Raw genomic sequence first — 24,544 nt, forward strand, 5'->3', positions numbered from 1 at the left:
ACAATGTGCACATGTTTTATTCCCAAATTACACAGATTTTCCTGAGCTGGTTATCGCTGTGAAAAATAAGAGTTGTGAAAGAATTCAGACTGCTGGTTTAGTCTGTCCTGCACCTCATGTACCACTGTACATCACTGCCATCGAGAACAGAAGAGCGAGGACTCGTCTGCACTGTCCAACCTGCAAAGTTATCAGGAGCTTTGAGTCCTTGAGTGGCTTCACCTCAGAAACCTTAGCAAAGCAGGGGTAATAGGAAATGGTTGTGAGTTTCATTGTCACTTTTAGGGATGGTAGTTGATTGCTGTATCAATTAAAAAAAAAAAAGAAAAATATTTAATGTTTCAGTGCTCTGTGTCTTGGTAATAACACACAACTAAATCTCTCTTATCTGATCAGGAAAAAATCTAACATTATGAAACACGAGTAAGACTTCAACAGAACATTTTCAACAGAGGTTTAAAATGTACAAGGTGCACATATAAGATTAAGTACACTGCTTAAGCAGAATACAGAGAATGCAAAGTACTACATTCTATTCAATGTAAAGAGATATCAAGAAATTTTTGTGTCACTGATGTTATAATTACATATGTCATTCCGAGACAAATCTGTTTCTCTCTGGACTAAGAGACCAGATGTTCCTATCTCAACTATCTGGCTTCGGCACCAGACAGCAAACAAACCAACCTGTCCGTTCTGTGGGCCTGCAAGAAGAATCCTCCAGCGCTGCCCATTTCTTTACACTTCTCCCCCTCTCCAAGTTTTGTTTCTTTTCAACAAAGCAAGCAAACAAATCACCCCCGTACAATCATCTAGCTCTGCTAGCCTTGACTCAGTTTGACAAGCAGGAATTTACGATTTTTTTCATAAGTGATTATTTTAAATGCAAATACAACTACTTTTAAGCTAAACATACTGTATTGTATTTTGCAGTTGACACTATGCAGCAAAACAATGTTGAGAGGTTCCTTCCAAAGATTATGAGTATTTATGTTCCCAATTTAGTGACTCATACAGCTAACAATTTCTGAGATTAATTTAACTCTATCCTCCTCAAACTTCTGAATTTGAAAGCAAGTACTAGGTTGCTATTCAAAAGCTGTAACAATGGCAAACACAAAGATTTTATCTATGATTTTTTTAAATCTGGATTTTATCTAAAAGAAAACTATTTCCAGAAATAACTGTGCTGTTTGTGTAAAGGGTATTAGAAGGGCTATACAAAGCTAAACAAATAAACTGTGACTTTGTGATTTTCAGCTGCAATTGCCCAGCACAGTCAGAACTCAAACCTACACGGGAAAGTTTGCAGGATCACCGCTCCACGCAGTAACCGACCTGAGAAACGTTTTCTAAGATATTAATTACTTATCTGTGGAGCATCAACAAATGCTAATTTTGACAGCATCTATTTCTGTAGGCAAAGTATTTTAAGGCTCATGCTCACATTAGAACCTGATTATCTCCAGAGGGATACCAGGTTTGGGATACACTCATCACAGCCTGAGTCAAAGCAGATGCGTGGCTTTGAGCGCTGTACTGTGATATATTAATAATACATAATCCATACGTGTCTCTAACCCCTCCCAGCCACCTGCTCCCTGGATGCCTCAGCTCGGGCCATTCTCGAGCAGAAGCCATCGGCCACCCCCAAAACACGCACTGTGCAGATAGCTGGTGGTTGTCTTCAAGACAAAGGTGATGGTCCAGACAGAACCTCCTGAGGGAATACTGTAATATTTAAAATAAAGTCAGGACACCTGATACAGGACAGACAGCATAGTGGACGTACTCTTCTCCCAGTTATCATTCTGAGAATTTACTTTGGAAAAATGCTGAAGTGTTTAAAATAAATTAGCGAAAGCTGTACTTCTATTTAACAACTAAAATGTTTGAGAGATGATACCAGCAGAGCAGCTGTTCTTGCTCTACAGAAACCACACAAGCCCATATAACTCCTGCCAACTTTCCAAGTTTATGCAGGCTTCAGCGGTATAAAAGCCAGTAAACCTTTCTGAATACAAGTCGTACCACACAGTGATTACACCTGAAGAGTCATGAGGGGAAACGCATGACTGCAAGAGTAATTAAGCCACTACAGAAAGGAAAAAAAATACCAATAACAGTATCGAGCACCTTTCTCGTCACAGGATGTTACTGTTTCTGTTTGTACATACAACAATTTAAGACAAAAAGCAAAAATCTGCTCTTTTATTGTAAAAAGTATAAAGCTTCTGTTTCTTGTCCAGTTGAAACAGCTTTTGGGGAGGGGATTGCTGGATTTCACAACTGGCCACGCTTTCAAGTCCCACCCTCAGGTCTGTACAAGCCTGTGAAGGAACTGCCATACGCAGGGCAGCGTGTGCGCGCAGATCTGAAATCCTCAGGCTACTCATCAGCACGTGATTAGGAAGAAGTAAATAAATATGCATGTACATACGCCCTTGTGTTTAGGTATTAACAGCCCAAGCCGTTGGCATGCTGGATTCTGTGCAGTGCTGGGCACCTGCGAGTTAATCATTATTTACATGTCCCTGATGGGCAGCGTATCGCTTCATGTTCAACCCTGGCTGGCGCTAGACGCGACAACATTTTTTGGTCGGTTGTACGTGTTACATTTGGGGATGGAGGCCACCACGGTTACATGCTACATAACTATTAATTTCAGAATAGTTACTTTGCAGATATTACAGTCAAAAGCAAAGTACGAGATGTTTGTTAATGACAGATTACTTAAGAGTATTTACCGAGTCCTTTATTTTCCAATTATTTCCCCGCTATACTACACTACACTAGTTCTACATGTTCTTAAAGACTTGTACAAGACCACAGCCATTTGTTTATTCCCGATTTCATATGACTCGGGCAACTGAAATCCACAACGTGCCCTCACAAGCTGAGAGGCACGGTGTAGTAAAAAATCAAGGGGACTTTAATAGGACCCAGGAAATGTTAGATGGGTGGAGAAAACATTCCTTTCAGCCAATAAGTAGAGATGCAAACATGAACATTTCAAGACTTTTCTTTGACCAGCAAGTATTTTCCTCTGTTTCCACCTTCTATTCCAATGCAGTGCGGCCGTGCTCCAGCTTTTTCTAAGTCACAGATTAGAATTTATCTATAAAGTACTAGATTCATCTATTTACTATAAATACTAGAATTTATCTGTTAAACCTACGTGATCTTACAATGCTTGTATCCCGAAAATTTAATAAACAAATAAATAACATGAAGGGGCTGGTTAAATTAAACATTAAGAGACTAATTAAGTTAAACACAATAAATCAAAAATATGATTTATAGTGCCTCAAGTCTTTTAGTCTTCCAACAAGCATATAATTTGCCAGTTTCCCTACACATTATACAGGAAGAAACTGGCAACTCTTAACAAAGTACTTCTCAAAATGCACAATCACACTCAAGTATAAGGTGTCTACAATATAATACACACAGAGCACTCCAAAAGGAATCTAAATGCATTTTTAACAGTATTTGTAGCAGTGCACAGATGCTTCCACAAAAGAATACTAAGAAAAATTATGGTTCATCAAAAAAGATTACTCAAAAACCTAAAATACTGAAAACATTCAAGTAAAATTCTGATAAACAGAATTTAGGAGGTCGGGTTCATTTTCTTTAGCATCTAAAGATTCAACACGAGAAAAACGAACTCCTGAGTCCATATGAAGATATTCCAGATAAACCTCCCAGCAGAATCAGGTATCACCCACTGCAACCCACGAACAGCAAAACAAACCAGATTTGTATTTGGGAACACGTGGTCTCGCTGGAAGCAGCTCCACATAATGCACCTCCAGATCGCACACAGCAGCCTCCCCCGGCCCGGACTTGTGCCAGAACAACTGTCTGCACAAAAGCAGCCCCGGGATGAAGTGCCCGATTCAGAACCGCACGGGGCGCTGAGCAAACGCGAGAGACCGACACTGAATGTCCCAGTGTCCGCGCGGGTCACGAGGCCTTGTCGCATTGCTACCCTGTGTGCACACGGTTCGACTGGAAGTTAAAATGGATTTCTGGGCAAAACAATATGGTGTTTTGTTCACTAAAACTTGGGAATAAATATTTACCGAGAACAGATAGCAAGTGGTATGTATAAAAACTTTCAATAGAAGGGTTAAATCCACTAAGTGACAACCCAAAGATAACCCTGTGCATTCCCGTGCTCCAAGTGCACTGGGGCAGCTGCACTGCACACACTCCCCTACTTACCTGCTGTGAACCCCATTATTCTGCAACAAATATTTTAACTCCATTCGATTCCAAATGCCACGGCTTCTCCTATTCTGAATTCAAACTCTGTACAGATTCAGCATCCACCTCATAGCTCGTTGCACTTGGCAGATCTCTGTACACGCTACAGAACTGGGTATGTAACAAAATTAATACTATTAACAAGCGTTTGAGGATGAAGGAATTTCCTCTGCCCTTTCACTATGAAAATGCAGCACACAACATACTAAAGGATAACATTTAACTATAGATTAATGTATGAATGCACACACGTGTGAACATTTATATATTCACAAGAACTATAGAGAAAAATAAATATATCAACTACCAAAGTTGGATTTCTTGCATTAACGTAAATGGCTCCTTAGTAAATGACAAATTCTGGTCCTGCGAAGAGACCTGGTAAAACCCTCAACTGCTGCATGGCCTGTGACACCACCGACCTCACAGCCACTGCACCCACCACCGTTCAGGAGTTAAATTCACGCAATGATCCGTGCCACGCTAATTAACGCTGTCTCTCTAGCCTATTCAGAGTCTGCTGTGACCGACTCCGCAAGTGTAAATAATTACGCTTGGTGTTTGTTTTTTTTCCACTTCCAGCACCAAACCTCCGCCAGCTCGATCCCCGAGGTGGAGGCCTCTGCTGAGGGGCTCGACCCAGCCCGCCCGCCGCTGGGAATCGCTCGTCTGTAACAACTGCGGTTTGCAGAGGCAACAGGCACCTGGGAGTCCGGCCCTTCCTTCGCGAGGCTTTCCCTCTGAATCGACGCTTGTGTACGAGTTCACCATTAGGGCGTTTTTAACGTTTTTAAAAAAAAAACAAACAGCAGAAGCCGAGCGGCGCCGGGCGCTGAGGGGACGCGGCTCGAGCTCGCGCCGGCTCCAACCGCCGCCTCGTGCCTCCGCAGGGCCCCTCACGGGGCACGAGCGCGCGGGCGGCCCTGAGGCGGCGGCTCCGCCCGACCCGGGACACCGAGCCCCGGGACACCGAGCCCCGGGACACCGAGCTCAGCCGGTGAGGAGCCCCTGGCCTCCCCCTCCCCGGGGAACCGCCAGAGAGGGGCGAGGAGGGCGGTGATGGCGTGAGGGGATGGAGAAGGAGGAGGGTGCGCCCGTCCCCCAGCAGCAGCTGGCGGGAGTTCCTCACCGAACCGCCCGTGGGGAGTCCCGCAAGGGGCGGCGGGCTCCCCCGGAGGCGCAGTGCGGACAGCCCCGCCGCGGCCGCCCCGGAGGAGCTGCGCCGTCCAGCTCTGACAGGAGCCGCCTCCCCGCCCAGCCCCACGGGACAGCACCTCACCTCGCACCCCGCTGCTCCTCCTCAGCTCCCGGCATCAGGCTGGCGGAGCTGCCGGCCCGGAGAGGACCCGCCGGCGGCGGGAGCGGAGCAGACGCGGGGGGTTCCAGGGGTGGCCCGGCCGCTGTCAGGGGCGGCGGAGGGAGGAGACGCGCGCCCGCCGGCCCCGCTCCGCCCCCCGCGGCCCGCCCGCCGGTCCGTGCCTTCCCAGAGGCCCTGCCCTCCCGCTCCTCCGCGCCGGGTCCCTTCGGAACCAGCCCCCCTTCCCCCCCCCGGCCTCCCCTGAGCCCTCCGGGACCTGCGAACCACCGACGGTGCCGAGGGGACAGCGGTCCCCACGGCGCTGAGGAGGGGACACCGGTCCCCATGCACAGCCCGCGCTGCCCGGGGAGCTGGGGTCCTACCGAGGCGAGAAACAGCCGAGGGGACCGGCCCAAAAAGGGCAAATGGCAGCAGTTCCAGGCTGAGAATCTCAAGGGAGATTAATAACAAGTGAGATTCTGTGATTCTGTGACCAAAAGTTATTATTAGGTCAGCAACCCGGGGAAAGTAGTGACGAATCATTTACAGATTGTTACAGGCATGTCTGTTTCAGAGGAAAGGAGTATGGAAATAGACCTGGAAATCCTACTGCTCAGAAAAACAATCAAATAAACAAACAGGGCTGTCAACATGGAAACAAATAGATTATGAGCTCTTGAGATGAGGGACTGCGTTGCTGGTGTCCATTTGTACCGTGTCGGGAAACATAAGCTTATTTGAATAATTAATTGTGTTTCTCAACCATGGTTAAACTTTCCATTTCAAACCTAGGATCTTGCAATGAGATTTAATCTGTCAGTTGTTTCAATCTGCTGAGGCTAAAATGCAGTATAGACAGAAGAACTCTTTTCAAAGTAGGGACAATTCAACTGGAAAACAGCCATCAGGACGCCATAATAGTTTTGCAACTACTTTTTTCTGCTCCTAAAGCAACAATTAACGTAAACCAGACAGGTATACGGGGACCTGGCACTTTTCTAGCCCTATGGCAAAGTTTGCTACATAGAAATTTATGTTTTAATCAACACTGTTATGGGCAAAAGCTCAACTCCCAGCAGTATTGTTGTCATTAGTAGAACAGAGAAATCCTTGAGGCTGCTCAGGTCCGGTTATTTCTGAGGGATTCCCAGAACACTGAGCCTTCACCACAGCTGCTGCCAATAAAACTGGCACAGCCCCCCTGGCCCTGTTGGGCAGTGCCACTTACAGCCCAATGTGGTATTGATCATCTGGAAATGGGGAGAGATGCTTGTTTAGAGACCTTTGACTTTTAGTCTGTGTGTCCTCAAAATTTCCATTGACTTATGGACATGGGGAATGAAGGATTAGCTGATGTAAATTCTATAATTACATAACATACATGGAATCTGCTCAACCACATCAGTAAAAATGTTGTTCAGGGAGATGAGCACTTTTTAGTAATTACTAATTTGTAACTCCTGGGTTTTAGGATTATAAACTTTGTAACACAACTTGCAATTGTTGTTTGTTCAATATTTTAAAATCTTACCAGGCATGAAATTTTCTTTAGTATGCAAAATATAGAATGCAAGCATTAAATGTGTTATTACTTCAGTCCAAAACATCTCAAAACACAGTGATATTTGGCAGTTACACTTTTTAAAAAGTGTGTTTTAAGAAGCCAATTCAAGGGTAAGGGCTAGTGAAACGAATAGGAATAGGAATCCTGTCCTGCTTTCCTGATTCACTGTAACTGTTAATAGTATTATTCTCCCTCCAGCCTCAGTCGCTGAGCATTGTCCAACTATTCCGCAGAGATGGTGGTTTCCTTCCTAACACCTAAATCACACCTTGGCATGTTTGCAAAAGCTACAAACATGAGGAGACAGTTTCCTCTCTGTTGATGACACATCACTTTTACGGGTACATCCCCTAGATCAGATGTTGCTAAAGACAAGCAGGTCTCATTATATTCTCAATTATTTAGAAAGAAATATGATGCAACTGACAGCAATGAAATCACTCCTGACTTCCATCACAGTTGCAAAGGAGTCATTCTTGCAAACCAGGTTCACATCAAATGATGAACTTGTAGAGGAGCAGAAGTACCAAGAAGTGCCTTGGAAATAAACCACATTGCTTAACACCTGTCCCAGATCTCCCTCGTCCTTCTCGCCGTGCACTCTGTTTCCCACCATGCAGATGACTTGCTGCAGGGACGCCACGGAACCCGGCTGGGGCATAAAACTGCGCCCTGGGAAATCCTACTGGTTATTGCAACACAGCACAAGCTGCAACGATGGGATCTCCAGCCAAACCAGCGCCTGGTTCCAGGCTGCTGAAAAGCCCCATGATGGCTCAAGGCTGCGACGTGAATCCCCACGTTCCATTTGAGCTGACGCCAACCTCAGCTGCCCTCTCAACCACATCTATTTCCCACCTAGTTCCGATCCATTTCACCTGGAAAATGAGGATAACCCCACTTGCTCCCGGCCCGTATAACCCCAGTTGTGCACTTGCAAGGAAAACCATCTGCCCTGTGACACACCAGACAACTCCTCTGTTGTATGTCCCACTCACATTGTTTGCATCTGATTTCATAATCAGACCCACTGAAATTGGATGAATCATCTGAGAAATAAAGCATTACTAAAAAGGGTGGGGCCACAGCATTCATAAAAGGCTTAGAAAATGCTGCTGAAAAATACTTTAATATCGTGATTGTTCTGCAGCTTGCGCTGTACATGACTTTCACTGGGCAGTTGCTAGCTGCAGTGAAAATATTCTTAGCACTTATTTCCTTGACATAAAATCCTTCTGTAAACGTTTTTCTTTGAAACACAGCTTAGTTTGGTAACTATGTAAGAAATAAATAAACCAAGTCTGTTCCCTAAGTGTTTACTTTTCCTTTTGCTTTGCTACGCATCCAGTTTTTTGACAAGTTTATTCCTCGGTAATTGGGTTAGAAATAACATTTTTTTTTAACTGTGGAAGAGATGACTTCTATTTTTAGTTTTGATCTGTATTTTTAGTGTCCTGTCAAAGGTAATAAAGAACTCTCGGTGTGCAGTTGTTGGCAATAGTCAATATTCCAGTAAAGGCAGAGCCTCCAAAGGCAGCTTTACCCTCATATGGGAAAAACACTCCTATCAGTCTCCTAGGCTCTCTGGAAAATCTTGGGTTCCATGTCCACTAGCAAGAAATGTTATATTCCCTAGGAAATTACATTATGATTATCAATAGCTGCAGATTTTTGAGTAAAATCTCATCCTAAACATGGCTGGCTGCTACAGAAATTCAGAGCAAGTGACATAAACCATTTGCTATTGGTTTACAGTCAAAGGGTTAACACAGAATTTGCACAGGGAGCACACGTGTTATAGCATTTACAGTTACATCCCCTGTGGAGGAAAAAATACCCATTCTATAGGCTATTATGCAATAAATTTACCTGACTTGTCTAATCCCCACGACGGCCTGTCTCCAAGCAGGTATTTTGCCCAGCAGCAGCACCTGAGCAGTTGGAATTCCCGCATTCCGCACACTCGCGCTCGTCCCATCCTCCGTCTGTGACCAAGGCCAAACCCACCAGCGGAGCCTGCAAAAAAGGCACTTTGACTTCCCTGGTAAACCTGCCTTGAATGTTACAGCTCCCCATCCACTAAAAATGAATTTATTTATTAAGAACATTCTCCAGATGTTAATTTCTTCTTGCACTGATATAACTTATGCTTATTAGTAATTTATTACAGATTATATAGGCTGTTATATCTAGCTACATATAACTGAACTTCCCCCCACCCTTCCAGCATCCTTTGTATTTGCACATTAATGTTTTTAAACACCCAGCCTTCCCGCAGTATCCGCATTGGAGCAAAATACCCAAATCACTCAGAACTGAGCTTTTAGCCACGAGGTAGAGATGGGCAAGCACCTCAATTTCTGGCCATCCAGGTGACACGTGACACCGAGGAAAGCACATTCCCTTCCCCTCTGCTTTCTGGGAACACGACGATACAACCAATCTCTGCTTTTGCCATGGGCTGCTGTGAACACAAAATCACGGTCAACAGCGCAGCTGCTCATAAATATGAACATCACAGGTAAATCTGTCTTTATTACACCAGTTCTAAGAGAAAAATGAAATTGTATCCTGTTATAAAAGATATAAATTGACCATTGTTCTGGCTTTCATGAGTCTGAGAAAGAGCAATAGACAACAATAAGTAAAATAAAATAACTCACAGCAGATTATGGGGAAATTCCTTCAGCTGATCTATAGCACAGCCTTTAACTTCTGACCTCTTACAAATAACCCGAGTCTGGCCAGCTATGGTTTGAATGCACATGCATTCTCAAGGTGGAATCATTTTGGCCAACAGTTCCCAGACATCACAAACACAACCTGAGGGTTCTCGTGTTTTAAACCAAAGGTATAAAAACCAGAGCAACACCTTCTCCCATGTTCTTTCAACCACCAGGTCCCTCACGTACAGGGCTCCAAGGCAGAGGACAGAGAGCTTAGCACTGCAGAATATACACACATGGGTCATGCACCCAGTTCAGATACAGAGAAGTAACTTATCAAATTCCCTTTTGAATTACTAATGCAAATACTCACATCCTTAGTGACCCTTCAGAGTGTCTCTGGTTTACCTGGCGACAGGAGCAGAATTAGGAATTGTGGGACAGGGGCCCAAAGCAGACAACAGGTATAAACATTTTAACCACCAGCCTGTAAACTCAACATCACTAATGGGTATGCAAACTATCTGATATTCTGCAGTTCAAGTCTTCAATAACAGCACATTTTACAGACTCATTACAGATTTTTCTATAGTGTTCTAAGTTTGATCATGACAGACCAAAAGTCCATTATAAAACCCTTCGTTTACCTGAGCAACGTAAGGAACATGAGCGGTTTCAGGGCTTATCCCTGAAATTACAGTTTGCAGGGTCCACTGACTGGAACTGTGCTTTCAAATCCACTTGGAGGAAAACAAAAAACATACAAATCTTAAGTAATTATCACATCTTTGACAAAATTAATGCAGTCCAGGTTATTCTAGTTCTGTAGTTGGTGTGGATGCGTTTCACTTGACATGCAGACCCCTGTACTGCTAGGAGACCTTCAAAGAGGACATAGGAAAAATTACCACATCAAATTGTATTAAGGCGGTTTTATTAAAAAAGCCATCAGATCCAATCTGTCCAATACTGACATTTTAGAAAATTAAAGTTTCTTACAGTTGCTTAACTATATTATACACCCCTCAAAATATCTGTTTCACTTCCAGCTGTAGCATGAATCACTTATAGAGTCTGGTTATTTGCATGGTGTGTGTTGGATAAAACAACTGGACTCTCAAGCCAAGTATTCACTATCAGAAAAGCCCAATGAAAGAAACTAAACAGACATTTTTTATTTTGATATTTAACTTCTACATTACAGCGTCATCAACAATGTGTTTCTGCAGATGTCAGCTGCGTTCTGTTTTCAACAGCTGCTGTGTTTACGTACAGGTACAAATCACGGCAACAAATGGATTTACATGAAAAATGCTGAACACACGGCCATACCTCGAATCTTTAACTTTCCAACTTTTTCTTCCCTCCCAGAAAACACATTTTAACCATCAAAATACCGTCCACACACTTGAGCCCAGTAGAAATTAAAGGGATCCTTTTGCTGTCAACATTCTGTTTACTAATGCTTGAAAACAGCAGGAAGTTAACCTATAATGTCTGCATTAACATCTTTGTTTAAAATAGATTTTTGCTGCTATTCTCATTGAAATAGTAAATTCTGTACTATGTTCTTCCAGCATCTCAATAGCCACAATATTCTTCTAATATTTTAAAGCACTGTGGTTTTGGGAAAAAAAAAAACCCCAAAGCACTAAGTCAGATTAAGCATTACTTTTCTCAGTTATGTATATTTTTAAAGTGTGGGCTTGTCCTGCTCTATATTTTCAATTAATTGTATTCTCTTCCTTCTGAGAACACACAATATGCTGTTTCCACCTTACACTAAGAAGGAATGAAGTAATTCTTCTTTGCTTCCCCTCCAACAGATTTGACCGGCATCTGCATAGACCTTTTATAATTAAAAAATAAAAACTGCAGGATTGTACAGCAACTTCTGAAGAAATAAGAATAAAAACATTAACGACATTAATGATTCTTTGTGCAACCACCTTCGTCCATTTTGAAAACGGAGTTTTCTTAGAGCTCAGCATGAAAACCCAGTTCTGTTAAGTACCAGCAGTTCCGCTGCTGAATTTAAGGGCACCGGGAGATCTTCCCCGATGTGCTGCGGCTGGGCGGGGGCAGCACCGCTGCCTCCCCAGGTCATTTAACTGCCTGCTCAGAAATCAGCTTCTCCTCGTGTTCCGCAGCTCTGGCGCCTCTCGCACCGCAGCCCTTCACCCGGAGTCTGAACCTCCCTGCCCGCACCGTCAATCCAAACTCTTCCTCCAGCCAGACGGTCAGAACTGCACCGAGTCCAGATCCTCCACAGCTGGATTTACTGCAGGAGCGTTCACCTCGAAATTATTCTGCTGAGTTTGACCCAGGTATTTTTCAACTTCAAAGACGTAGAAAACATGAAGAATTTTGCTTTCGGTACAGCCCAAGGCACAGCATAAAAAACTAAAACATCACTGAAGGTTCAGATGATTCGCTATATACCTACAGCTACCTAAAACTTCCTCAGGTATTGCAAGTTTCCAGTTAGCGTTCTTTCCAGTTCAGAAAACAGGAAGAGTGAGGAACATTCCATTAATGGACAAGGGCCCCCAAATCCAACACATACACCTAGTGGATCACAATTCCATATTACAACTGCAAAGCATCCAGAGGTCCGCTGGCCATGGCTACTGTCAGATAATTGTTACAGCACTTCCTTAGTCCACCTGTGATAATCATTTTCAGTCTTTTGTTGGGAAATTAAAAGGATTAAACACAAACTGATGTAAACAAAAATCAACCCAAGAGTTTCAAACCTACTCAAGTTAACAAAATCATCACTGGTTTAATAGTTCTATCCCATGCTATTCAAACGCACAATACAATGTAACAGCAATGCCTAACTCTCATCTATCCAAAGGGAGAGAGTATTTGAGGTGTGCGAGTTCTCCCTTGATGTGTTCCTGAAGTCACCTCCTGTTAGCAGAAGGTGAAGTTACGACAGAATCTGACTCCAGGAGCAAAATCAGCCAAGGTACATTGATCAGGTGCCCTTGGCTGTTCGCTGTTATCATGCTGATTATAATCCTGCCTAGAGCTGCAGTTACTCAAATGGGTTTTACTTCTGTTGAGCTGCTCTTTGGGAACAGCGGGGGATATTCTGGATAATCCTCCACCCACCCCGTCCCTGCGGAGGGAAGGACACACACGTTCAGGCAAACACGTCCCGTTGTAGCTTTTGTTAATATAACACTAGTAATATTAAACTACCTTAATCACTAAGTAATGATAAGTAGTGTGAAAAATAACTGCAAAATAACTTGTGGGCTTCTGTTGACTGGTTGGCTCAAAACAAAGTATTGGTGCCTGTTAACTGCTCCTCTTCGCTTGTTTTACCCCAGGTGATTTTGTCCTTGGAGGACAGTCTGGACCCCATAAAGCATACTTGTACCTCATGGCTGAACAAATGCAGAACAATGTCTTAAATACAAAACTTGGTTGTCCTTCCCCCATCTCTTTAAAGCATTCTTTCTATTAGCCCTTCCGGGAGGAAAACAGGCCCCTTGGTTTCCATGGCATCCCTCAGCACACGCAGGATCTCGGTTCTGTCTGTTATAAAAACGATGCTTCAGACTCAGTGTGGTAACGATCCGTGAGTCATCACAGACAGACCGTGGGGAACAGAAAGGAGAATCAGACAGAAGGGGGAGACGCACTCATCTGAAATTAAATACTGAGACGCACGAACATTTGGGAAGAGGAAACTGTGAGGAAAGGAGCTCAAACCTTTCTAAAAGAAAATGATTTCTTCTGACGAAGAACTGCTTGATCTCACCTTTGGCGTTTATCTTGCTTTGAAGAAACCCTGCTCTCATTCACTACAACACTCCTGCCATCAGGTGTGTCAGCACCTACAGCTGGAGGCTGGACTACGAAACTGGGTAAGACTTAACATTCCAAGCTATTTTATAATAGGTCCAGTTGCAAAATTATTCCTAGCAAAAAAACCCCAAAGTCAATTTTCATTGTAGCATCTGTAAACAGTGTAGTATCTTAACGTTTAAATCAGTAAGAGGAATCATTTTGAAATGAATTCTCATATATTTTTCCATGCTGCGTTTTTCAAATCACGAACGACTGTACACGAAGACCAACGGATGCAAGTTTACTGGCCATAAAATGTCCCATTGGAATACCAGATTTTCTTCAGGGAGTATTTGCTCCTTCAGGCAGGTTTAGTGCTGAGACGGCTGGCAGCTGGAGCACAGGCAGAGGCAGCTGATAAAGTGGCAATGCAGAACAACTTGCAAGGTGTTATAAAGGAGCGATCGCCTGCAGTTCCTCAGGGCGGATGTGGCAGTGAAGTTCTGCTTTGCATATCCCAGGCACTAAGAATTTTGTAGCAGTGATTACAGGAGGTTCTTCCTCCCCTAGAAAAGGAAAAAAAAAGAAGTAAGTTCATTAATCGAAATGCTGATTTTGTATTTTGTTGATATTTTAGAAACAATGCAAAAAAAACCTTAAGAAAACCCTCTGGATCCCAATGCTGTACATTCATGGGGCTGAATGCTCTACAGAATTAATACAAACTTTCTCCCCAGGCAGGACTTTATCAGATGGGGGCAGCGAATGGAATAATGGCAGAAGCTTTTGTGTTTCCTTAAGATGCTGGAACATCAGCGTTCAGATCCAGCTCCACCAGCCAGGCTATAACATTGCCCCTCTATAGCTGGAACACGTTAACGAGGAGGTACGTGACTTGAGAATTAATTACTGGGCACACAGCCGCTTTCTCGGCAGCTGGGACAGCAGCTGACAGCTCTGGGGCTGACTCGGAGGGAACACTGAAGAGCATTCCAGCCTTTCAAGCTGGCATCCCGCTGCCATCCAGCACTAGAACCTTTATGGGGATCGTCTGTAATTTCTCCCACAAATGTGAAAAAAAGGCTGTTAGAAGATGGCAGGATATTAAAGAAGATCATCATCATCATTACAATAATAATAATTTTGAAACAATAACAGAGTATTTGCAGCTTATGCAATTAAATCAGGAAATCTGTATTTTTTTTTTCAACTGAAAAGTTTTCAGGTTTTAGTTATTCTGTCCTATGGGTTACCTAGACTATAGCTATAGATGCTATATCTGTAAATCAGCATGTATATTCTCTCCCTCAAAGATAATTCCGGCATCAAACATTAGTTATGAATTATCTGAACAGTTTCTAAAAACCCATTTAGCCAAGAGAAAAGTGTAACCGCTGAGCTCAGTGTCAGCACTCGCTCCAGCAGCAGAGCAGCTCAGATGAGCTTTTCTATGTAGCCCAAGGCAGCATTTACACTTTCTAGCTGGGGATCTATTTTGGCGGGTGCCTTGCAAGCGTTCAAATCCCTCCACTGAAACCTGTTTCTTCATTCCTCCCAGGCCCATATCCAACGAGAAGCGCCATGTCGTTCTGAAACCCGAGTTAAGCACAGTACAGACGATATCCCTGACGGTTCTAGCGCGTGCCGGAGCAAAATGGGCTGTCAGTTTGAGATTTACGTCTGTTCTATAGGAACGCTTCACCATATCACCCTCCCGACTCAACCACCCAGCTGTCGGCTGAGTCCCTGCAACAAAGTCACTTCTCATTAACTGACAACGTCTTATTAATACAATTCTAGTGAAATCTTTCTTAGCTAAGGATCTCCTCCCCGTAAGTTATGGAAAAGATTCACTTTGCTAAAGTTACTAAAACCTATCATTTTTTACCATCCTTACTTAACACTTATCTTCCTCTGCAGCCTCGTATATGGCTCCTCACATAGTATTTTAAGTATTTTGAGATGGCAGAAATATGCTCACAATAACTGAAAACACTTTTTAAAACACCGCTGTATCTTACCTAAGCCTGACGATGAAGAAACACTTTCTGTAATGGAAGATGTTTCAATTTGGTCTGTCAATAGTCCTTCCATTAAAGGTAAAGACAATTCAGACGAAGGAACAGAGGAGTCATAGATTCCAGAATCCCGAGGCATATCTTTAAGATTCGAAGCTTTAACATGCAACAACGGCTGAAGAACAGCGCTGCCACCACCTTGAACGTCCTGAGTTTCTGCATCTTCTCCAAGGTTTAAGCGCTGAATTACACAGTGAGAGTCTGAATTCCCAGCTGAAACAATATTTACATCTGTTTTCAGGTAAAAATCACCATCCATCACCTGTTTATTCACTAAGTCGTTCAAAACCAAGCCCAAATCAAACTTTTCCGTGACAGGCTCCGTGTAATGTAAAGAAGGTGGAGGGAAGGGAATAAATTGTTTCTCAAACCAGTCTGGTTCCTGATCAATGAACTGATGCATATTGCAAATGGCCACATAAAGGGACCTCCCAGATTTGCTCCTGAAATAATTCCTTTTACTAATGTTAGCAGGAAACGCCTCTGAGTCCTGCACACCCAGGTTCCTGGAGTGTAGATGTGAGTACAGCTGAGGGAGATTGTCCATGAGTTTGTATTTGGTGCTCAGATCCAGGATCCCAGGGACGTCTCCTTCGCAGGAATAATCGAAGTAAACTGCGATGAACTTGCAGAGGTCGCCTGGATTCTGCTTTGCCTGGCGAAGCTTCTCTGCAACGCTCAGCACCGCGAACACAAAGAGCTCTCCTTTCCCGGGCTCTCTGGTCACCCCTCTGTGCTTCCAGTCCTTCTTTTCAACAAAGTATTTCATTCCCTTGGAACACACAATGATGACAAACTGCGACTCGTTTATTTTTTTAATGAGCCATTCTTTCTGACCTTCTTTACAGATTTTTACATCTTCCCACAAATCTAGAGCCACCTGGAAAAGAAAAGGACATTCTGGTTGATATTCATTATTAGATATATCTGCTAACAAAATTTAAATGAGTTATACTCAGTCAGTCAGCTTGTGTTTATCCAACAATTGAGAATGATGAATTTAACTACGACTGTTCTGTTATGCATTGAGCATCACTTTTTATATTGAAGCCTACAGCTTAAATAACTACACATTGCTTCTGGGTGTGGATGCTATCGATATCTCGTTACATAAATCTTAAATGCTGCCTGATACCATATGTTCCACTGTACATAGAGCAGTAACAGCTCAACTTAACGCCGTTCTAAAGAGGTTTGGTGTAGCAGAGCTAAGGACGCCTCTGAAAAGGGGACTGCAATAAGTGACACCTTACCTGAGCCATTTTAAATACAGGAATAAACTGAACATGCCCAAATGCGTGAGGCATCGATTATCTGACTGTGTGTGGCCACTAGAGGCCAGACTTGCTGTAGAATTGAAAAACCAGTTCCAAATGAATAGATTTCAAATGACAGCGGCAGGATTAAAATACTGCAAAAATAGACTAACAATTGTCTTGCATTTTTACAGTTTAGATGTGAAAGACTGGCCATATATTGATTATATTTTAGAGAGCAGTCTGAGATTCTAAGCCGAGGCATATTTAGAATATTATTTAGAAAAACAGTGAAAAGTTCTCTCTGTGGAAAGGGAGACTGAAACACCTCATTTTGCAGGAGTTTTGGGGGTGCTGTTTCGAGGAAGGCAGCTCTGCTCGCAGCAGAAATGCTGAGTTTACCTCACAGCCACAGAAGTCCTGAAGAAAATAGGCAAAGCACTGGATGACGTTGATGTGTTTCTGACCGTCCCTGCTGGAATAGCAGATGAACACTTTTGGCCGGGGCCGGAGCCTTTCCACATGGAGAGCTGCAGCGTACGCTGAAGATTCCGAGCTCTCTTCATCTAGATGGGAATATATATTTTCTGCATTGGAAGAGAGAGAGTTCACACTCTAAAGGTTGGTTTTATTGGCTTGCTTTAATAGCCTTTGTAGGCTCAGCACTAATGCACAAAGTAATGACTCTTATCAAGAGACATTTCTTCCCTTTCCAGTTGCACACGCTCTATGCATCCAGTGTACAACTTGGAAAACTTAAGAAAGATTTGGTTTAGAAATAAAATTGAGGTTGTTTCACCTCTATTCAGCTTCAACAGTCTTCACCTCCCTGTTCAAATACTGTAAGTTTTAGAGATGCATCATCACGAGCATCCTGCATTCTAAAAGTCATTTGTTTAACATATAAAATCCACATCACAAGCCAGGTAAGAATACTGAACTCTGGGAACACAGATCCTTCCAGAATACCATACCGTATCTCCCTGCTATGCACACACACACATGGACATTAATTTGAATTAAGATATGATCGATTCAAATCAAAATAGCTATTAGTGTTTCTTCCCTTGTAGAGATGCTTTTCTGCTGGAACACAGAAGTCTGGTCTGACACCAGACTAATTCAATCTAGTTCTACAGTTGATTCAGCTAATTTGGAATAAAGCATGAGTATTTCAAACCACAAATATCCATCTATGGATTTAATTTAGCACAATTCACGAGGAATAACTATTCTGGAGCAGCTCTCTGCACAGACAAATCCTTTGTGATTTGTCTGGGTTTTTGGTTGAACTGCGCTGGCTGTGAGCAAAGGGAGAGCTGCAGAGAACCAGAAGGTAAAGGCATTTAACCCAGACGGCACAGAGCACTTCAGAACCTCCATGCCAAAACTGAGATGGATAACACAGATAAGTGAGGTTTGGGGAAGTCATCTCTTTTTCCATATTCATGGAACCGCATAGATTTTTAACATCTCAATGCAACAAATGTGCTTTGCCAGCTCCTGGACACAGAGGAGAGAGAAGTCAGCAAAGAGGGATGGAATTTAATTCAGAGAAACACGTGCAAGTCAGCCCTAGAAAGAGTAAATTTAGGAAGGCGGCTTAGGATGAAGTGTAAAGGCAGCTTCCAGGAGAGGGAGCACATCTGGAATAACGGATCCGGGGAGCATCCCAGACAGTGTTGATATCACAGGGCTCTACTTTACTTCTGGTTCAAAATAAGCCTAAATGAGACATTTCTGAACGAAATAAGGGAATGTTTAAAACAGATCGATTTTCAGGTCACTGTCTGTTCCACATAGTCGTGTAGCAGTTTCACAAATAAAAAGAAACTCCAAAAATATTCCTCAACAGCAAATTTGTTCTCTCCTTTGTACAGCGGAGTCTCGATTTGTGACCCAATACTTTCTGTGGCGACAAATGACCACCAGGCACTGATTAATAATTTGCTACAAGTCTCAATACCTGAGCTGTGAGGAGAAAGAGAGAGAAGAAGGAAAGTAACACCTTCAGATGAAGGTATTTCTGCAATAAACCTACCAGTTAAGGCTTTTATTTGTTGCAAAGGTGCACGTTTAACTGGACTCTGCATTGAACAAGCCCTCTTACCTTGCTGTTTCTTGCGGCACATCACTGTGAAAAGCGTCGCAAACGCTGAAATGACAACTAAAGGGACTGTAATGGCAATAGCTCTGATGGGTCCAGCCCACGGAGAATGCACTGGGAAAATAAAGAACAATTAGCCACATGCACATATGATTCTTCATATCCATATATACAAGAAAAGTGAGCTTCCCACAAAGGTTTCCAATGATACATCGATCTAAACTGTACTGAATATCAGTGTACAGAGATGCAGAAGTGTATGTACAAGTGTGCACACCCACTCCTGTATCATTGCCTGAGTAGTCTTGATTGTGGCAAACAGACACAGATCAAATCAATCATTTCCAACATAATAAAAACTGAATCTAAATTAATAAGGTAAATACACCGCTTAAAGAACCAAAATTCATACCTGGTTTTAGCGCATAGTGCATTGTCTTCCTTGTTGTATTAGTGTCGTCGACCAGCTTAGAAAAGTAAAGGTTGAATTTTATTTTGTGGAAATGTAATTTTCTCTGTTTTCTGTAACATGTGAACAACTACAACAGCTTTCGTGGCCAAAGGGGAAGAAACCTACTGTTCAAAAAGCTAAAATTAAAGAGCACCACAAACTGGTAATTAGTGAAATCATTTGTCTTTTTTTGGTACATATGTCAATGTTGTAATATTAACTTTTCAGAGTTCACACACTGTCATCAAGAGAAATACGCAGCTTTTAAGAACAGTAAAAACTGGCCCACCTTCATGATTCCAATTAAAAAGCTGAAGAATTACGAAGGTGCAGACCTTTACCTGAAGGCCCAGATGAAACTGCTCACTCAGGGAAGCAAAGCTACAGAAGGCCTAGAACAATCTGCCTAAATCCTCTCCTTGCCCAAGGTACTTCAGTGCCTGAAGTCAAATTTCACCAGCGTGTGCCTTGAAATACTTTAATTTCAGTTAATTTCCCCATTAACATGCTCATTTAGCTGGTGTACAAATGACTGTTTATAAATATTACCTCAATTATATAATCCCCTGGAGCCACATTCTGAAGAACACAGCTTGTAGTATCCGTGTTTTGCTCCTACATCAAACAAAGAGATCATTTGCAAGCCACTCACATATTTTAAAACCTAATAAAAAACTGCATTTGCATTGATTTAGAAATACACAGTGCCCTGCTGTATCGAGACACCTTAAAGCAGCAAAGCTAATCCGCTCTATTTAAATATGCAAGGGCTACAATCCTCCCTCTGCAGAACTAAACCACCGTTAATTATATAAAAAAATCTTAAAAGTGGGGTCTAATAAATAAACTCTAATTGGCCTAATAAATAAATAGGTTTCGCGCTTTTAAGAGCTGCAAAACTCAGCGACGTACCTGTTTGCAGGTCTTCTGCTTGAACGGCCCTTCGTGTTTAAGTTTGTAGTGAAGAAAGTAATATCTGAAGCCAAAGCTGTGAGGCGCGTGATCGAAGGACACGTGCATGTTGAAGCCCTGCTGGGTGACGTTCAGGTTCCGCGGCTTCCAGTCTGTCAGAGGAGAAACTCATCAGCTGGGAGGACAGGAGACCTCCAAGCGCAGGTGAATATACAGAGCGTATTACGTTTTACTTACAAGGTTTGCAGACAAGATTTTCCGGCTGTAGCAATAATTCACATGCTGTGAAAACACACAAAAATATTAATGATGCAGTATGAAAACGCTAAGCTGTTTCAATAGAAAAAGAACAAAGGTGAAAGCAATGGAGTTCATAAATTTGAAGATAATATTCTTGTTTCTTTCCCAGTCTCTAACATGCCTGAAGTAAATATATTTTGTAAACTTAGCTTCTTCATTACGATTTCAAATCCCTTCTCATCTTTATATGAGAAACACAGGTTCATTAATGTGAAAACAGCCTTCCTAAGGGAGACAGAAGGGGCAGAGCACACAGCAGGAGAGGAAGCTGAAACCAGCCTTAAATACATTTACTCGGGGTAAGCGGGTATGCTGAACATTACTAAAAAGACAAATGTTACTGCAGGCTGCATCAACAGACTGCGAAATACTTTCAGAAAGTTTTGCAGGGCAAAGAAACTTAAGCAGGACAAATACGAAGATTTCACCCCAAAGGGTACTCGCAGTTCATCATAGAGCACAGGTTTATCTGTGGCTTCCAAAGTCTTTCCCCTCAACACCCAGCTCTTCCTCCAAAGAGTGAGTCAGTGACCATCCCAACCCGGGCTCTCTGACACCATCCACCACGTTCCTTTGTTGGGAAAACTAAGCAGCAGGGGTGGAGGGGTAAGTGTGCAATACTCACGTCTGGTTCGGAAGAAGAATGGGTGATAATTACTTTCATTTTTAATGGAAGGAAAAGGAACAATCTTTACAAAGTAATCTGTTTCAAACTTCAGATTTACAAAGGGCTGGGATTCCATTCCCTACAAAAAGACAAGAATGCAACATATTTTAAAACCAACGATAATAACCGAAAGTATCTCTCAAGACAAGGCCACGGTTTTGCAAACATAAGCAGAAACGAATACATTAAGAATCCTTTATCTATCCCCCCATGACACATCGACATGAGGAATCTCAACACAGATGTGGCCGTAGGCTCTGACAGATGTGGACAGGGGGCTCTGACAGATGTGGACAGGGGGCTCTGACAGATGCGGACAGGGGGCTCCACAGTCACCCAAATGACAGTTTCCAGCTTCAGGAAAGCTTTTCTAGAAGGGGACTAGACCTGTCTGTAGAGCAGCAACTATCATTAGTTTACACAATGATGCTTTCAGGAAACAACCAGCATCCTAGTGAACAGCACATTGTGTGTATATTTAAATACAGATATATTTAGATGTATATGCAGCATCTAATCACTTCCAGGACTATTCACACAATCGAGCAAGAATGAAACCTTCCTTGAAACAAAGCACTTACTGTTCGTTTAAAACTGGGGCTGAGCTGCTTTGGATCTTTTAAAACCATCTGCTGGCACTGTCTGCCCTCCGATTTTAACTCCTCGAGTATCACTCGAAATCCTTTCAGGTACTCAATCCCTGCAAACAACAGTGTGTTTAAACAGAAGATGAACACTTCAAAACGCATAACGTGGTATTCTATGTAATTTGAATATATTTCATTTGTCTTTAAAAATAAAACTTACCATTCTTATTTCATACGTTTGTGTTTTAATACCTGTTGTTTTATGTCAGTTTACCTTGCCTATTTAGAATTCAACCTTTGGCAAAGGCTGCAGTTACCGCACACTTGTGTAACGCTTAGAGCAGAGGGGCCCGCAGCTCAGCGGGGGCTTCCGAATTATCACCGCAATACAAGCCATCGCCACTTCAGCACCCTCACAACGCTTTAGAGTAACTTCACGTTTCCACTATTAGCAACGAAACGTAACACTTTGCTAGCAAAGTATAGAAATACCCCTTTATAACACCTTCCTATCACTCCTGAGACTCCCAGATTAAAGTGACAGTGGATGTTACAACGTCTTCAGCTCTACTATAGTGTGGGATACGAGAAAACTTGACTTATATGGAATGGAATTTATCCCAGTGCGTGAATACTCCCAGTTATTTATAACTGATGCCAGACTCAAGTCGCCCTAGCACACCTTCCTCTCAGCACAGTGCCTTTACATTTCTGTGTATGTTCTCAGGACTCGTTACACGGCTGAGCTGAGGGACGGTGACACCAACGCCCCAGGACAACGTCGGAGTGTCACCCTGGGATGGTTTTGTGGCTCAGGTGTCAAAGTCACTGCAAGACAATCTACCCCTACTCCATCTGAGTACCTATTTTCAACATTACATACGGCAGCATACGTATTTATCAAAGACACAGCCACAGCCTTTGTAAGCTAAATGCTACATAAATCAAAATGGATTAATTTGAGTTTACGCTGTGTTTGTTAAATTAAAATTGCAGAATTTCAAGTGTCACCTCCATATACTCCTTCGACCCTCAGAAATTCATCATTGGTTTTGACTTAACACTGGAAGGCCACCAAAAAGATGACTCTTTTTTTTTCAACCTAAAATGTTTGATTTAGTAAATGCTGGTCCGGGCTAAAAAAAATACCTCAAGTGTAATAAACAGGCATTTGTATAATTAGCCATATCTCATCTCTTAGGATGCAATCCTACCACATATATGGCAACTTCCAGCTCTTACTGCATGGTAATAAAAACCTGATTTAAAAGCTTTTTAAGTAAGTATGAGCCATGAAATATCACCTTGAGACTTTGCTGTATGAGAAAAAGAACATTAAAATAACAGATTTATGTTTTAACTTTGAACACTGCATTGTCCTGAACTCTAACCACAGTTATTTCATTGACTTGGAAAAGCACCTTTGCAGCTTAAATTCTTTAGTTTCCAGTACTTACCGACGGCGTTTGCTGTCCAAAGGATCGTCACCGCGACCTGCTGGTAACAGGCGTACTGGCTGAGCGTGATGTTCTGCACGTCCCCGATGGCGTGTCTGCCCGCCCAGCTCAGGAACGGCGTGCAGTCTGAAACACGGAGAAACAAACGCTTTCAAGAAAACCGTTCCAGCCAATGCTCTCGTGCCACACCGGGGCAAGTAAATCACCGCCTGCTAACAGCACCGAAGCTTCAAGATGTGTTCCAGCAACCTGTTTCCAACGCGCCCCGCATCTTCCCATGTAAATAAAGAATCCGGTTCATTTCCTAACGTCTCTTCAAGACTGAGCACAGTAAAAGTACACGTGTACTGTTTATGCTATCAAAATAAGTACTGTGTAGTAAATCTAGATGGAGCCTTGGTCTCAGGACGCTGCAAACCAGAAGACATCACAAACGATTGAGCGCAACCAGCGTCACCAGTTCAGACCCCAGTTCACGGGACTCCAAAGGAGACACCCGTCTGCAATAACGGTGCAGCCTGTACCACACTCAGAGTAAAATGACACGTGTCGGGACTCTAAAAGAGAACATTTTTCCTCACTAATTGCCCCAAAGAAGATGAGAACTGACATTAATTTGGGGAGAGATGTATCAAGTTGGAAATAATCCTTTCCTGTGAGTTTGCGTGCAGAGGACCTTTCAATGACTACGTTCTTGCACAGAATAAAACCATTTTCTGTTCTTTCGCAGCCAAACGCCGGGCAGGTGATGTGAGCCGATCCGAAAGTGAAACTACTACAAGTTATTAAAGAATTTGACTCTCAGTGAAATGCAGAAGGAGACAATCACCAGATCCAGCAGAAACAAACCTAGACTGTAAAACCAGGTCAATACCAAAGAGCTCATGCTATTCTTCGAGACAAGTTGCTATTTATTGACAACTGCGTTGGAGTCCCTGACTTTTGTGAACACAGTGCAAATTGTCAACTTACTGTCATATTTAAAGGTGACATTGAGCAGCCCATTGCTCCTGGTGACTGATGACAGCCCCTGTAGAGAGAGATCAAGAACATTATTTGAATAAAGCTACTTGGAACCACAGAGATTCTTATTTCATAAGTAGTTTGCTGGAAAATGACAGAATTC

General features: G+C 42.8%; 2 protein-coding genes and 1 long non-coding RNA gene across 5 annotated transcripts in view; 1 reads left to right on the forward strand and 2 right to left on the reverse strand.

Annotated features, from left to right (window-relative positions):
* The window catches only part of ARHGEF3 (Rho guanine nucleotide exchange factor 3), an 84,008-nt gene extending 78,314 nt beyond the window's left edge, over nucleotides 1-5,694 (reverse strand). For both annotated transcript variants that reach the window (XM_065845424.2, XM_065845422.2), the window contains exon 1: nucleotides 5,552-5,694. Coding sequence is in view for 1 of the 2 variants with exons in the window: in XM_065845422.2 (XP_065701494.1) it covers nucleotides 5,552-5,586 (35 nt within the window). In the remaining variant the exon portion in view is untranslated. The remainder of the gene's footprint in view (nucleotides 1-5,551) is intronic.
* Nucleotides 5,695-10,716: 5,022 nt separating this feature from the next.
* Nucleotides 10,717-24,544, reverse strand: part of IL17RD (interleukin 17 receptor D) — a 44,276-nt gene continuing 30,448 nt past the window's right edge. For both annotated transcript variants that reach the window (XM_071812901.1, XM_065845887.2), the window contains exons 2-13: nucleotides 24,391-24,448; nucleotides 23,419-23,544; nucleotides 21,956-22,074; nucleotides 21,333-21,453; nucleotides 20,645-20,689; nucleotides 20,408-20,559; nucleotides 20,045-20,110; nucleotides 19,457-19,511; nucleotides 19,048-19,158; nucleotides 17,340-17,524; nucleotides 15,625-16,561; nucleotides 10,717-14,169 (exon numbers count right to left, since the gene is read on the reverse strand). In XM_071812901.1, the coding sequence (XP_071669002.1) occupies nucleotides 14,054-14,169; nucleotides 15,625-16,561; nucleotides 17,340-17,524; nucleotides 19,048-19,158; nucleotides 19,457-19,511; nucleotides 20,045-20,110; nucleotides 20,408-20,559; nucleotides 20,645-20,689; nucleotides 21,333-21,453; nucleotides 21,956-22,003 (1,836 nt within the window). In that variant the 5' untranslated portion in view covers nucleotides 22,004-22,074; nucleotides 23,419-23,544; nucleotides 24,391-24,448 and the 3' untranslated portion in view covers nucleotides 10,717-14,053. The remainder of the gene's footprint in view (nucleotides 14,170-15,624; nucleotides 16,562-17,339; nucleotides 17,525-19,047; nucleotides 19,159-19,456; nucleotides 19,512-20,044; nucleotides 20,111-20,407; nucleotides 20,560-20,644; nucleotides 20,690-21,332; nucleotides 21,454-21,955; nucleotides 22,075-23,418; nucleotides 23,545-24,390; nucleotides 24,449-24,544) is intronic.
* On the forward strand, nucleotides 13,598-19,719 carry LOC139828748 (uncharacterized). Its single transcript, XR_011740646.1, has 4 exons — nucleotides 13,598-13,680; nucleotides 14,341-14,489; nucleotides 15,162-17,558; nucleotides 18,818-19,719. It is a non-coding gene; the product is annotated as an uncharacterized lncRNA (long non-coding RNA).

Source organism: Patagioenas fasciata, chromosome 10, assembly GCF_037038585.1.
Source record: "Patagioenas fasciata isolate bPatFas1 chromosome 10, bPatFas1.hap1, whole genome shotgun sequence".
Lineage (NCBI taxonomy): Eukaryota > Metazoa > Chordata > Aves > Columbiformes > Columbidae > Patagioenas > Patagioenas fasciata.